The sequence below is a fragment of the Gekko japonicus genome, unplaced genomic scaffold, assembly GCF_001447785.1.
Source record: "Gekko japonicus isolate JY-2015 unplaced genomic scaffold, Gekko_japonicus_V1.1 scaffold58, whole genome shotgun sequence".
In the NCBI taxonomy this organism is placed as follows: domain Eukaryota; kingdom Metazoa; phylum Chordata; class Lepidosauria; order Squamata; family Gekkonidae; genus Gekko; species Gekko japonicus.
This window is the reverse complement of record NW_015162475.1, coordinates 1,335,226-1,348,939: the sequence shown is the minus strand read 5'-3', so window position 1 is coordinate 1,348,939 and position 13,714 is coordinate 1,335,226. Positions and strand designations below refer to the sequence as shown.

The following is a 13,714-nucleotide window of genomic DNA, read 5'->3' as shown; positions in this document are numbered from 1 at the left end:
GCTGTATGAACATAAACAGCCTATATAATTTCAAATGGGATAGTGTTTAGGTTTGAAAACAGAAACCCAGTCAATAAAGCAATGTGCAACAAAAATGTGCAACAAAAATAAAACAGCATCAATTTGGGGGCAGCCTTATTTTTTTCCTTAGATATTTATATATTTTAGATCTGATTTACCATTGGGAGGTATAGATAGCTCAGTAATGAAGAGACTGCAATGAACTGTAACTGATTTCCATGCTAGAGTGTCCAAATCCACATTCAATTCTGGAATATCTGTATGCAAGTCAGGGGTCGTTTTGTACAAAAAGAGGTGCAGGAGCTCATTAACATAACTCATTAGCATAACTTATTTGCATATGTCACACCCCCAGACATCACCGGAAGTGTGTCAGAAGGCAACACCCACCGCTCAGGCTCCACTAGACTGTTTTGGATTGCTAGCTATTTTTTTTTGGGGGGGGGGGACGTGCAGATCTGTCCTCGCAGGGGAGGGAGAGCTTGTACCTGAATAAAAACTTGGTCTTAAAGATGCCACTGGACTGTTTTGGACCGGGGGGCCAGGGGGAGCTTTGCAATTTACCTGGCTGTTTCTTGCTTTGACTGAGGGCTGCTGGGAGCAGGGGGTGGGGCTTGTTGCATGTGCCCGCCCCCTGGGCTCTTTACTGCCGGAGCTCCACTCCTGTGCGCTCCTGCAGGAAATGACCCCTGATGCAAGTTAACATTTGCAGATTTGTAATTAAAAAACAACAACAACTGGGGTGGAAGCAGGAAAGTGGCAACAAAAGGGCAACAAAAATTGAAAGGACCAAGATGAATGGAATGGATGGGGGTTGTATGGTTTGAAATTTTTTAAAAGACATTTATACTAGAAATGGTATGTATGTTTTAAGTTTAACCTTGCAATGGTAAGGATTACTAGCATGATTCCGACACTTAATGATGAGATTTTCAGAATTTGAGAAAGTCACCAGATTTCATAGCAGGAAACAGGATCTTGATCATGTGGGTTCCTAGACTTCCAGGCTGTGGACTGTACTAACAGTACAGTACAGTTTGTATCTCAGATTATCTACTCTAAATCATTTGTGCTGTTCATTTACAGAGTTTCTACCAATTAGTTTTGCCTTGTCAATGAATATTCTCAAGCCAACCTCTCAATTCTTCCTTCCTTTTTTGCTCATGTTCCATACTTAGTTTGGCTTCCGTGCTACAAGGAGGCAGTTTCAAGGAGGACACCAGCAAATGCTGGTAGAGAATTATAGAGTAATAGTCTTTGCATTGGGGGCCGCAGTGGCTCAGAGGTTAAGACGCTGAGCTGCAGACTGGAAGGTCAGCAGCTCTGCAGTTCGAGACCCTAGTGCCATGTGCTGGAGTAAGCTCCCATCCCTGGCCCCAGCTCCTGCCAACCTAGCAAGAAATTGCAAGTAGATAAATAGGTACCACTGCGGTGGAATGGCAACAGCGTTCCATGCGCCTAGGCGTCAAGTCATGCCAGCCACATGACCACGGAAATGTATTTGGACAGCGCTGGCTCCTTGGCTTGGAAATGGAGATGAGCACTGCCCCTTAGAGTCGGATTTGACTGGCTTCCGAGCAAGGGAAACCTTTACTTTTACCTAGTCTTTGCATTATGGCTGGAATTCCATTGACTAGAATAGTTGATCCAGTGATGTTCCACAAAATATTGCATGTACTATATAATAAATCTCTTGAATTTAGTATAGTTGCTTGTAATTCTTTTGTGGTGTCTCAGTAGAAAAAAAAATAGATATACAATCAGATGGTCACTAAAAGACCACCAATTTGCTAGTGTATGCAGTAGACTGATGGTAACAGAAGTATGACTGGGGGGGGGGAGAACCTAGGCTAACTCAGTAGAACAGGGCATGATTTGGATGTAAGGAGATGCAGTTTCAGTGTCTCCACTTAAGACCAGCCTCCTTGTACTCCATCTAGCAAGCTGCAGGTTTGAGCTCAGCACAGACGAAGAAGATGGAGATGGTGGGACCTTTCAACATTTTAAGGGAAGGGTCCGAGAGTACAGGATGTGCCTAGGGTATGTACTTCAAAAAATTATCATTGTAATTCCCTACTGGAAAGTCAAGAAGTGCATGATTACTATTTTCCTTAAATATCAGGAGTATTGATATAATGTCAGAAAGCTGTGCTGGAAACATTTCTGTTTTAACCCACATTGGAAAAATATCAATACTCCCCAAACTGAGTGGAAAACGATAATGACACCCTTTCCAAAATCATCAAATAAAATTAAAACATAGTTTTTGACATGTCTGCTGGCAGCAGGATCAAGGAGGGAGAGGAGAAGCTCCTCAGATGGTCCAGTGGATCAGCCCCTTCAAACGGCAGCTGTTTCAATGGGTGGTAGACCTGACTTCTGGATTCCAGAGGCCACGTCTACCGCATATTGACAGTAATTGAAACAGTGGTGTTTTTGGCTGACTACTTTGAAATTTTGGCTGACTGCAACCCTAAATGGCAGCTTATCCCAAGTCCAGGAAAAACAGAATGCTCTTGTTTCCATCTCAATAACAATCTTGCCAACCACAAACTGAATGTCTACCTTAATGGCACCCGATTTACACACAACATACACCTAAGTACTTTCGCATTACCCTAGACAGGACCTTGAGCTATCAATACCATCTTACCAATGTAGTGGTGAAAACACACACGTGGAACAATATTCTCCGAAAATTATGTGGTACAACTTGGGGTGCGTCTGCTACAACACTTAGATGTTCAGCTTTGGGGTTGGTGCATAGTACTGCAGAATATGGTGCTTTAGTGCGGCTCAACAGCCCCCATGTCCGCAAACTTGATGTCCAACTCAATACAACAATGAGAACCATCAGCGGATGTATTAAACCCACTCTGACCTATTGGCTACCCACGTTGTACCACATCGCTTCCCCCCACATCTCTGAAGACCAAGATACTCTTCTTCATGAACATAGAAAGATCATTGAAAACAAAGGGTTGCCTATCCACAAAGACATGACTGACATGGACCTATTCAATCTAAGGAATGAACATGGATGCAATCAGTTCCACCCAATATCCATAACCTGATAAGCACCAACCAGAGGCCCGCAGGATTTGACTTGCCATGTAAACTATGGAAGGCAGGTAATAAAATACGAACAGGCTTTGGCAGCGGTGCAGACCTGTTGCTTAAATGGGGCAAAATACCAGGACCTGAATGTGATTGTGGTGCAGCCCCCCCCCCAAACTATTTCCCCTCTGTCACAGGAACGTGTCATCCTTTCTAGGGAGATGTGACAAAGAATTCTCTCCAGCTTATCGATTGGATTGAAAATTTAGATATTAGTATTTAGGGGGATTGCCCAGTCGGTCTGCATACCCATTGTAGCAACTTGGTTCTGTATTTTATATTATTATATGCGTGACACCTTTTTAACGTATTTTTATTTTGCGTTCTTGGTTTTATTCTCTGTATTATAAGATGGCCAAAAGCCGTTAAATAAACTTTGATTGATTATTATATGCTTCTTGTGTGTAACTCTGCCGTACAATAAATAAATAAATAGTGGTCTTTTAGATTTGAAAGGGCCAGCGTGCCACTTGCAGAACAGCAGAAAGGCCTCCGGACCTCATTCTAGATATTTCCAATATTAGGAGTGAGATGTCATAATAAGGAAATAACAAGAGTGCCTTTTTCAGTTTCGGACATTACTAATCTGATGCCGGAAATATCAGGCATTTTATTGGGTCAGCATTATCCAATTCTGCACCCCTATCTGGGATTATCCTTGCCTTGTCCAGTATGGTAGCAGGGCTGGGGAAACCTCTTGAGACCTGGGGATTTCCTGCTGCCAATTACAGAATACTGGGCTAGATGGACTAATGGTCTGATTCACCATAAGGTGAATTTCACCCCTTCAGCAAAATCTTGTTCTTTCCCGTGGCCTGTCAGCTCTGGAGGAGACTGAAGGGTAAGGTGGCACCAAGGGATCTTTTGGGTGTCATTCTCTTAGAACTCTCTCTCCACTTGCTTCCTGGGTATGTCTGATGGTGGCGCAAGGCAATGTTCCCTCTAAGCTGAGGAATCTTGTGAGGGAAAATTCTACCTTGTGAGCTACTGGCATTAAAGTTGTGCATAAATTAGTTTGCTCTGGAGCCATCCTTCCTGAGTTAAGACAAAAATCTGTGAGCCAGAGGCTAAAAAACTGTGAGCTAGCTCACACTAACTCAGCTTAGAGGGAACACTGGTGCAAGGCATCATTTTACAATGCTGGTGCAACTTACCCTGACTTAAATCAGTGTGGATCAACACAGTAGACAAGCACAGAGAAGCAAGCCAGTTACAAAAAATAAAAAATAAAAATCAACACCTCAAAATATAAGTTCTCTGTGGGGGGAAAAAAGGCGGTGTTTCTATATCAATTTCAGGACTTGTCGCTGACGAGTTTTGTTTTTTCTTGAGAGAAATTGTAATTCAAAAACCTCCTGATTCTGTGGAATTCGAGTTCTTCTGTCACATGTCATTCCAAATAAGACAGCAGAAAACAGAACTGTGCACATGGGAAGACTGGATCCAACCGTTTTTTTCTGCTGGTGAAAAAAAAGGAAAGGGGCTGGGGTTTCATGGGTCCTGCAGGTCCAAACGATTCTTTTCCTTCAGCATTTCCAAATGGACGCCAGATGGCAGCATTGCATCAGGAAACGGGATGGCATCCTGGCAATGGAATGGGGGCTGCAGAAGACTAGATCCTTGCCCTGTCTTTTAATATGACACCATTGCTTTGCTAAGGCTGAACAGACACATTGTTATTTGGAACAGTTATAAAATAAGGATATGGTCGACCAATTCGACACACATGCCATAAAGTGTTGGAAGCCCGAAACCCATTTCACCAGCTTTCTTCTTTTCACGCAAGCAGATGGAGAGCAAGAAAAGGACTTGAAAGTACTTTAAGTACTGGACGTGAATCTGACCTTTGGGGGAACAGAAGTCTTCACACACACATATATATACCCAAGACTTATGTGGAAGAATATAACATTGTATTTTATACAGCTTTTATGCGTGTCATCTAATGGCACTTTACAAGCAACACGTTGCAAAATAGATCTCTTGCCTTTTAATTATAAAACTCTTGACAGATAAATTGCACTCTCCTCCAGCAACTAATACGCCTCCAGTAAAAGAAGCTATGATGACAAAAGGGGAATCAGAAATTATTCAGAGGGGAGATGGGGTGGGAATTTCAAGACAGAGAATTGTTCCACAGAAAAGAATATCATGTCAGTGCATTGTAGGTAAGGCAATGTTGTATAGCAGTCACAGCGTCAGACTCAGTCTGGGGAGACCCAGATTCAAGTCTTTACTCAGTCACAAAGCTCCCTGGGAGATCTTGGGCTCGGCCTACTTTCGCAGCCTAACATACATCACAGGTTTGTTGTGAGGATAGAATGGAAAAGGGGGGTGTATGTTTATCCTTCCTTGAAGAGACGGGATAAAAATCCCTGGCCGTTCTGAATCAGGCCAAGAGTCCTGTAACGTCTACACTGCTTCCCAAGATACAGGTTATATGTCATCCTATAGCAATGCATTTGCTGTGTGTGGTGCAGCTACTCGTACTAGGAGGAATTACCATTCCATTCTACGCTTCGTTCTCTGCATTAATTACCTCTAAACTTTGTTCCCAGACTGAAATTTTTGTAAGGGAACAAAGAAAAACATCACAAAGCAAAGTAATCAACTTACAGGGGGATCACACGTGGACATGAATTGTTTCCCACTTATTAATGTCCACAGGAGTAATGTTTTAACTTATTCATTTATACCCTGCCTTTCTCCCCAATGGGGAATAATGGTCTGATGACATCAGAGCTCCAACAGATCAGACTGGTGGTGTGTCTAGTTCAGCAAGCTATACCATACAGCCGTCAGCTGGTTTACTGGGGGGACACACAATGAACAGGAGACATGGAGACCAAGGCGTTTCCCTGGTGTTGCTTCCTAGCATTGGGAATTCAGAGATTAAAAGCATATGGGTGTGAAGGTTCCAAGTGGGCCAGAAATGCAAATGCTCCATTTGACTCTAGGTTACCTTTTGCCCTCTGTGTACAAGGCAGCATCCCACCTTGCTAAGGCTATAAACCTCTCAGTAAGGAGGAGGAGGAGGAGGAGGAAGAAGAAGAGTTGGATTTATACCCCACCCTTCACTCAGAGTCTCAGAGCAGCTTACAATCTCCTTCCCTTCCTCTCCCCACAACAGATACCCTGTGAGGTTGGTGGTGCTGAGAGAGCTCTGAGAGAACTGCCCTTGCGAGAACAGCTCTGACAGAACTGTGACCCAGGGTCACCCAGCTGGCTTCATGTGGAGAAGTGGGGGAAATCAAACCTGGTTCTCCAGATTAGAGTCCGTCACTCTTAACCACTACACCAAACTGGCTCTTGATTCTGTTACCCTCTGCCAACTGGATTCTGCTACCTCTGCCAACAGGTGATGGGCAGTCTAAACTAACCATACAACCCCATTTTCCAGGAGTGATCTTCAACCCATGGGTCAGAACCCTCGAGTAGGTCACAAAACCTCTGCTTGCTGGGTTGCGAGCTTCTATAGAGCCACCCATTTTTCTTTTCTTTGGGGGGGGAGAGGGGAGCCACCTATTTTTCTGTCAATTTTTGAAGGGCTTTCTGTTAACATTAACACCTTTTGCCTCTCTTCACATACACACTGAAAGAAGCAGTGGGACAGTGAGGCTAGGTCATTGAGCAATGGAGAGGGTTCCATGGCTCTGATCTTAGCTTGCTTCTCACTGTGGTGTAGCTCTTGGTGCTCAGCTTGTATTTATTGTCCCTGGGTCTCTTGGTCTGCTATCCATGGTCCTAATCTGGACATCAATGGAATCATAACTCTGCCCCCCCTTCATGTCACATGACTTCATCATCACATGACTTCCTCTCACAGGCTGGCAACTTAGTGGGTCCCGTGTTGTCACCAGGGGGTTAAAAGTTGCTCTTGGGTGTACAAAAGGTTATGACTGTGGTGTGTGAGATGCTCTGTGTACAGAAATGGTTGCTCTGTAGACAGTAGAGGTATTGCCCCTTGCAGCATGATTTTGTATGCCTGGTTTGTGGGTTTTGAACGTCTTCATTCAGTTCGTCTTTGGTGGACCAAGGTGAATGCATCTAGAGAATCTTTCCACGGATTTTCTTTTTCTACATTATATACTTGCCTTTTGGATTATTTCATAATTTGTTTAGAGTTCAAAGCATTTTAAAGTGTTGGTCTTTTGTACATCTTCCCAAATGTTTTCCTTCAGTGACTGAAAAGAAGGAGGAAAGCAGAACTTTCCTCTCTATTTTCTATTCCAGTTTTGAGAAATATTTTCAATTTTCTTCATTCTTCCTCTCTGGTCAAGCAGCTTATATCTCACCATGTATTCATCGGTTTTCTTGTGGAAGGGTGGGAAAGTGGTGTTCGAGAGGCTGTTGGGTTTCTTTGAACTACGTATCTCAGGCTTGATGGCTAGAGGGGAAGAAGATCAAAAACAAGTCAGGCGGAATAATCTATCTAAGTTCTTGAACGCCTGTACCCTTTTGGTCTGTACTTGCCCAATAATCCAGGGCCCAGAACATGAGCTTCCCTCCCCACATGGGTCATGAAAGAAACATTTCCATGTTATTTGTAACATGTTATACATAGCTTATAATGGGACTGTGGCTCAGGCAAGACACCTTGCACTTCTGAGATCTGATGCAGAACCAGGGCTCTTTTTGTAGAAAAAGCCCAGCAGGAACTCATTAGCATAACAGGCCACACCCAACAGCAGGAACTCATTAGCATATTAGGCCACACCCCTGCCAGCACAGCTCATTAGCACATTAGGATGCACCCCCATGTTACCAGAAGTGTGGTTATCCAGCCACACCCACCTTTTGCTTGTTATTCTGTTTACCTTGTTTGTTGTCAAAACCCAGGACTTTTTTAATAGCAGGAACTCCTTTGCATGTTAGGCCACACACCCCTAATGTAGCCAATCCTAATGAGTTTCTGCTGTTGGGTGTGGCCTATTATGCTAATGAGTTCCTGCTGGGTGTGGCCAACTTGGGAGCCAGCCAGAACTCCGTTCCTGTGCGTTCCTGCCCCAAAATAGCCCTGAGAATACCCATGTCCTTCCTTTCATGACCATGCGTTGAAGGGCAAGGAAAACGACCTTGCAAACAAAATGATTAAAAAGTTGCTTATAATTAATAGTGATTTGTCTCAAGTTCTATGTTTCAACCAACTGAATATTATTATAAGCATTTACCCATTTCCTATTGTGTCAAAGTTTTTATTGGACCCCTTGGAGAGGGATTTGGGAGGCTGGTGGGAGAGATACAGTTTCTTTCCTCTCCCCCGCTTTGTGCCTGAATGGACTGGACATGGAGATTATGACCCAGCCTTCTTCTAAGATCTGCGCTAGAAAGCCTAGCCAAGTGTTATGAGAATCAAAGGGCACAAAAGGCAAAGAAGCAAAGTTCCAAGATGACTTGGGAAGACTTTGGTGGGAACTGGTCATGGAGAGGAACATAACACCGGGGCTGAGGCCAGACACAGAGTTCCGATGCTCTTTTTGGAAAGAACAGAGACAAAGGCTGTATTATAACCGGTGAATGGCTCAGCAGCTTTCTGGCTTTTGAAAGCACTTGGTTTCACCTTTTGCAGTGATGTGTGCATCCCAAGCTCTCTGGGTTGGGTCCAACCAGATTTTCTGCAGGTGAAAATGGAATGAGGGCTCCTCTCTGATAACAAAAAGGCTATGTGATGTAGCATGGAGGAGGACTCCCTGAAAAAGCTGATTGGATTCTACCCTTCAAGCTGTAGAAACCAGTGCGTTTAGTTGTCAGAATAGCTTAGCACCCTTACAATTTTTTTCTCCCACCAATGTAACCAATTGCATTTTATGAAGTTATCATATGAAATTCAGTGTGTGGACAACCATCGCTTATTTACATTATATGCACATTTACTACCAACACAAAATATAGCCACTTTTAAAGCCAGTGTGAAAGCTGAAATCATAGATTACGGTGAAGTGTGTGAGAGATAACTTTTTGGTCACTGAGCAAAAACACAAATACTAACCATGTTCCCAAAGTTCTTAATTTCCTGTTTCAGGATACAAATAGCCATGGCCTTACACGGCTGCCTGCAGTCAGAGGCAGTGTTCCCTCTAAGCTGAGTCAGTGTGAGCTAGCTCGCAGGTTTCTAGCTTCTGGCTCACACATTTTTGCCTTAGCTCAGGAAGGATGGGCTCCAGAGCAAACTAATTCATCCAGTAGCCAGATCGCTTGCTCACAACTTTAATGTGAGTAGCTCGCAAAGTAGAATTTTTGCTCACAGGGCTCCGTAGCTTAGAGGGAGCACTGCTCACTGTTACATCATATTATTTAAAAAGGGTAGGGGGTGTATCAAATTTCCTGTTTCATAATATATGACTCATAGGAATTATAGCCTGCAGAGCCCTTCACTGAACTGGACAATAAGCCAAGACAAAGGAGAACTATTCCTCTGACTCTTCTTCTCTGTCTCCATCTATGTACTTACCTGTGTGAGTAATGAAACGGCTGGCAGCCTGTTTCCCTCCCTGGTACCTGGTGAAATGCTGCTGTAACACAATTCCAGGTGCTAGGGATTCTGAGACATGTAGTCTTCCCAGAGTGCCCAAAATTTGCTATAGCCATTCCTGATCTAATTTGGCTCCCAAATTCTTTTCACTGGGTTCTTTTTCGCATTTGTTTTGCTCCCTCTAGTGGGCGCTTTGATATTTTATTGCTGTGTCTCCGCCTTATTTACGAGCGCTTTAATTGTGCTCATAAATAAGCCAAAGATATAGTGATGAAATATCGAAGCAACTGCTAAAGGGAGCAAAGCGTGCAGAAAAACAAAAAGCAGCAACATAATATGGGTACACAAGTGAGGAAATTACACATGTGGAAATGCCCTAAATCTTCTTTGGGGAATAAGCATTTTGCAACCAACTGCATTGAAAGTGTATGCTTGGCTCTCGAGATGTAGCCTTACCCTATAGTGATAAGGTCAGTCCTGGTTGCACAGGAATTTAAATCCAGGTGTTCCACTATCATGGCAACCAACCCATAACTCAATTTAAAAAAATCAAAGTTAATGACACCAGTGAGAGGTACTCCTAAACACTACTACTGCTGATGGGTTCCGTGTATACTTTGTGGGTGGTTTTACAAACATTTCTTCTAAAGGTAGCCTAAAGGTTTCAGCATAGCTACATCTGCCACTCATGCTGCAACCCTCCAATGTACCTCAAGCCAGTGAACAACTGCTTGATAGTCATTTTACTTTTAAATAATAAAGAAGAGATTAAAAGTCCAAGTGACTAGACCTTTAGATCCATTCAACCATAGGCCAAGCTACTCAATCATTCATGCACTAGACTCCATGTTGTGCTGCAGCTATTGTATACCATTCACTTCAAAATAACTTCTTAAACATTTTATGACAATTTTGCACAATTCTTTCACAAAGAATGTTTTTTCAAGAAGGTATATATAAAATACTCTACTGCTATTTGTACACACACACCTTTCTCTTTCTTTGGCTGTGGGAAGAATGAGCCAGGAAAATGTGGTTCATGATGGTTCGTGGTGTGCCCGGTTCGTGAACCACAAATCATGACAATCTTTTAAAAGCTAAATGAACCAGTTCAGTTTGTGAGGTTCATGATGCGGTAGAAACACACACAGCTGGTGTGCTAGAGACACCAAACTTACGGGGGATCTCCAGCTGACTCTCCTCTACCTGCCCTCCAAATTTGGTGAGGATTGCATTTATATGGTTTGAGTTATGGCCTCCCAAAGAAGGTGCCCCATCTTCCATTGTTTCCAATAAAAGAAAAAACAGCCAAAAAAGCAAGGGCAATAGAAGCCCAGAAGAACAGAATAAAAGTCCCAGAGAATCTTTGCAGTAGAAACTGAAGGTGGGGTGGTATTTTTGCAAGCCCAGTAGAACCAGTGCAATGTGGCCAGCAGAATCAGTGCCACTGTGGCAGTGCAAACCCAACAGGACTAGTGCAAACCCAACAGGACTAAGGTAAAATTAGAGAATCTCTGCAGTAGAAACTGAAGGTGGTGGTGGGCATTTTTTCAAGCCAAGCAGAACCAGTGCAATGTACAGAGTACAAAATGCCTAGCAGTACCAATGCAATCAAAGAATGCACAGCAGAATCCAGTGCCATTGTGGCAATGCCTGTTCAACAAGCATTTGTGAAGCACAGAATCACTCTCCAACAGGGTGTGTGTGCTAGCCCAGCAGAACCATTGCACTAGTGTTTAGAAGAACCCAGGGCCATTGTAGCAGTGCCAGCTAAACAGGACTGATATAAAGTACAGAATCACAATCCGGGGGGGGGGGGTTGCGAGCCCTGCACAACCAGTTCAGTGTACAGAATGTCCAGCAGAACCCAGTGCCACTGTAGCAATGAAAGTAAAAAAGTCTAATGTCAAAACAGAGAATCCCTGCAATACAAACTGAAAGGGGGGAGAGATTTTTTCAAGCCCAGAACAACCAGTTAAGTGTACAGAATGCCCAGCAGAATCTAGTGCCACTGTGGCACTGCAAGCAGAGACACAAGAAATCCAAGCAAGGGGGGATTTTGCAAGTCCAGCACAACCAGTTAAGTGTACAGAATACCCAGCAGAACCCAGTACCACTGACATTGCAAGCTTAAAAGGACTGATCTCAAAGTACAGTCACAAATCCAAGCAAGTAGGGTGGGATTTAGCAAGCTTTGCGCAAGAAAAGGGCAAGAGAAACCAAAGGAACTCCAGCAAGGGGGGGGGCTCTTGGAACTGACAGTATTAGTTTGAAACTGACAAGAGTATTTCCAAGGCTGGAGATTTCCACCCCCCTTTGTTGCTCTGAATTTTGGTAAACATTTTGTATGAGAAGAGACAATCTGTCTGAAAATGTATCCATTCACAAACTGGCACAAATCTCCAAGAACTGCTTGAAAGTTCATGTCAATTGACCCGCCACTGGGAATGGGTATGAAGCAGTTCACAAACAAAAGTTTGTTATGAATTTTGGCTGGTTCATGGTTGACAAAGCAATGTTCATAAACTGAAGAGCCGCCACAAACTTTCATAAATTTTAAGGCAGTTCATGGCGAGCAGTTCTGCATGAATTTTAAGGTAGTTCATGGTGGTTCCGCTCCCTGCCACTTGGCTGTTTGATTTAAATGGCTCAGAGCAATTTAACTCTGCTTTCTGCTTATTGCTGCTTTTGGCAGGGAGTAGAAAGCAAAGAGTTAAATGACTCAAAGCCATTTAAACCCCAGCTTTCTGGTCCCGATGAAAAGTGGTGGCGAGCCATGAACTCGTACAAACCAGTTCAGTCTGCAAACCAATGTATTAGTTCATGGTTCAGCCACGACGAACCAAACTGTAAAAATGTGGGTCGTGCACATCCCTATCAGCCATGAACTTCAGTTTTTGAACCACAAATTGCCCAAAATTTGTGTGAGCTGGCTCATGTCCATCCCTAGTGGGCAGTACAGGCAGTGGATAGATATAGGGAGGCTCATAATGGAAATTATATTTGCTGTCCCAACCACATTTTTTGGTTCATTATTGATACTGGAAAGTTCATATTCATGCTCTGCCCAAGAACTTAGTTTTACTTGCAGGAAAAAGAACAGTTCTTGTTCAGATTACAGGGAGTGCAATTATTGCCCGCCCACCCCTCGAATGAAACACCACATAAGCTATAGGTTAAACTGGGGATTCTATTTACAAATTACCTGATCTGTACCATTCATTACACTTTAAAGCACGGGTTGTAATGTGCTTGCGAAGCAAGCTTCCTAACAGGGCAAACCCACCCTGGCTTCATCCAGACCTTATTTGTTATGGCCTCCGCACCAGTGTGTAGAGGGGATGGAGGGCACACTGCAGCCCATGACTACATCATATATTCCCCCAACCCCGAAGAAGCCCATAACTGAGTCACCCAGACTGCACCCTGTTTGAGGACCCCCCCTCGATATCTCAGGGTGCTTGCCAGCTCGAAAAAACCCTCAACCCATGCTTTTCCCACCTTCCCAGTCAGGGCCTAACCAGTTTTACCAGGCCTATTTATACCTCACCCCCTTGGACCATGTGGAGCAGGCGAAAAAAGGGCCCCCTTCACAGCCAATTCAAGTGAAAACCAAAACAATTCCTGCTCAGCCCCTCAACCAGTGACTAGCTAATCCTACATGGTCTTTAAAAAGAGGGTGGGTGAGTGGGTGGGTGGGGAACTCACGCTGGTCAGAATGGTCGGGGGTGGCTGCTGCGAGACCTGGCTGGCCAGCCACCCCTGATTGGTCAGCGCTCCCATGCTGAGCCTTAATAGGCTCCCCCACCCCTTGTGATTCCATCTGAGGAGGTGGGGGTGGGCAAATACAGGCGCCTGTGCCATGGGCAGGCACCAGTCTTGCCCGCCCACCCCTCGAATGAAACACCACACAAGTTACGGGTTAAACTGGGGGTTTTACTTACAAATAAGCTGACCTGCACTATTCATTACACTTTAAAGCACAGGTTGCAATGTGCTTGCAAAGCAAGCTTCCTAACAGGGCAAACCCACCCTGGCTCAGAGCTAGGCCAGAACTTACTCGTCATGGCCCGCATGCCAGTGTATAGAGGGGATGGAAGGCAC

At 44.0% G+C, this 13,714-nt stretch overlaps 1 protein-coding gene across 1 annotated transcript in view; it reads right to left on the bottom strand.

Annotated features, from left to right (window-relative positions):
- Positions 1 to 6,646: 6,646 nt before the first annotated feature.
- The window catches only part of PDE1C (phosphodiesterase 1C), a 372,774-nt gene continuing 365,706 nt past the window's right edge, over positions 6,647 to 13,714 (bottom strand). Inside the window, exon 18 of the mRNA XM_015405748.1 lies at positions 6,647 to 7,525. Coding sequence (XP_015261234.1) covers positions 7,356 to 7,525 — 170 coding nt within the window. The 3' untranslated portion in view covers positions 6,647 to 7,355. The remainder of the gene's footprint in view (positions 7,526 to 13,714) is intronic.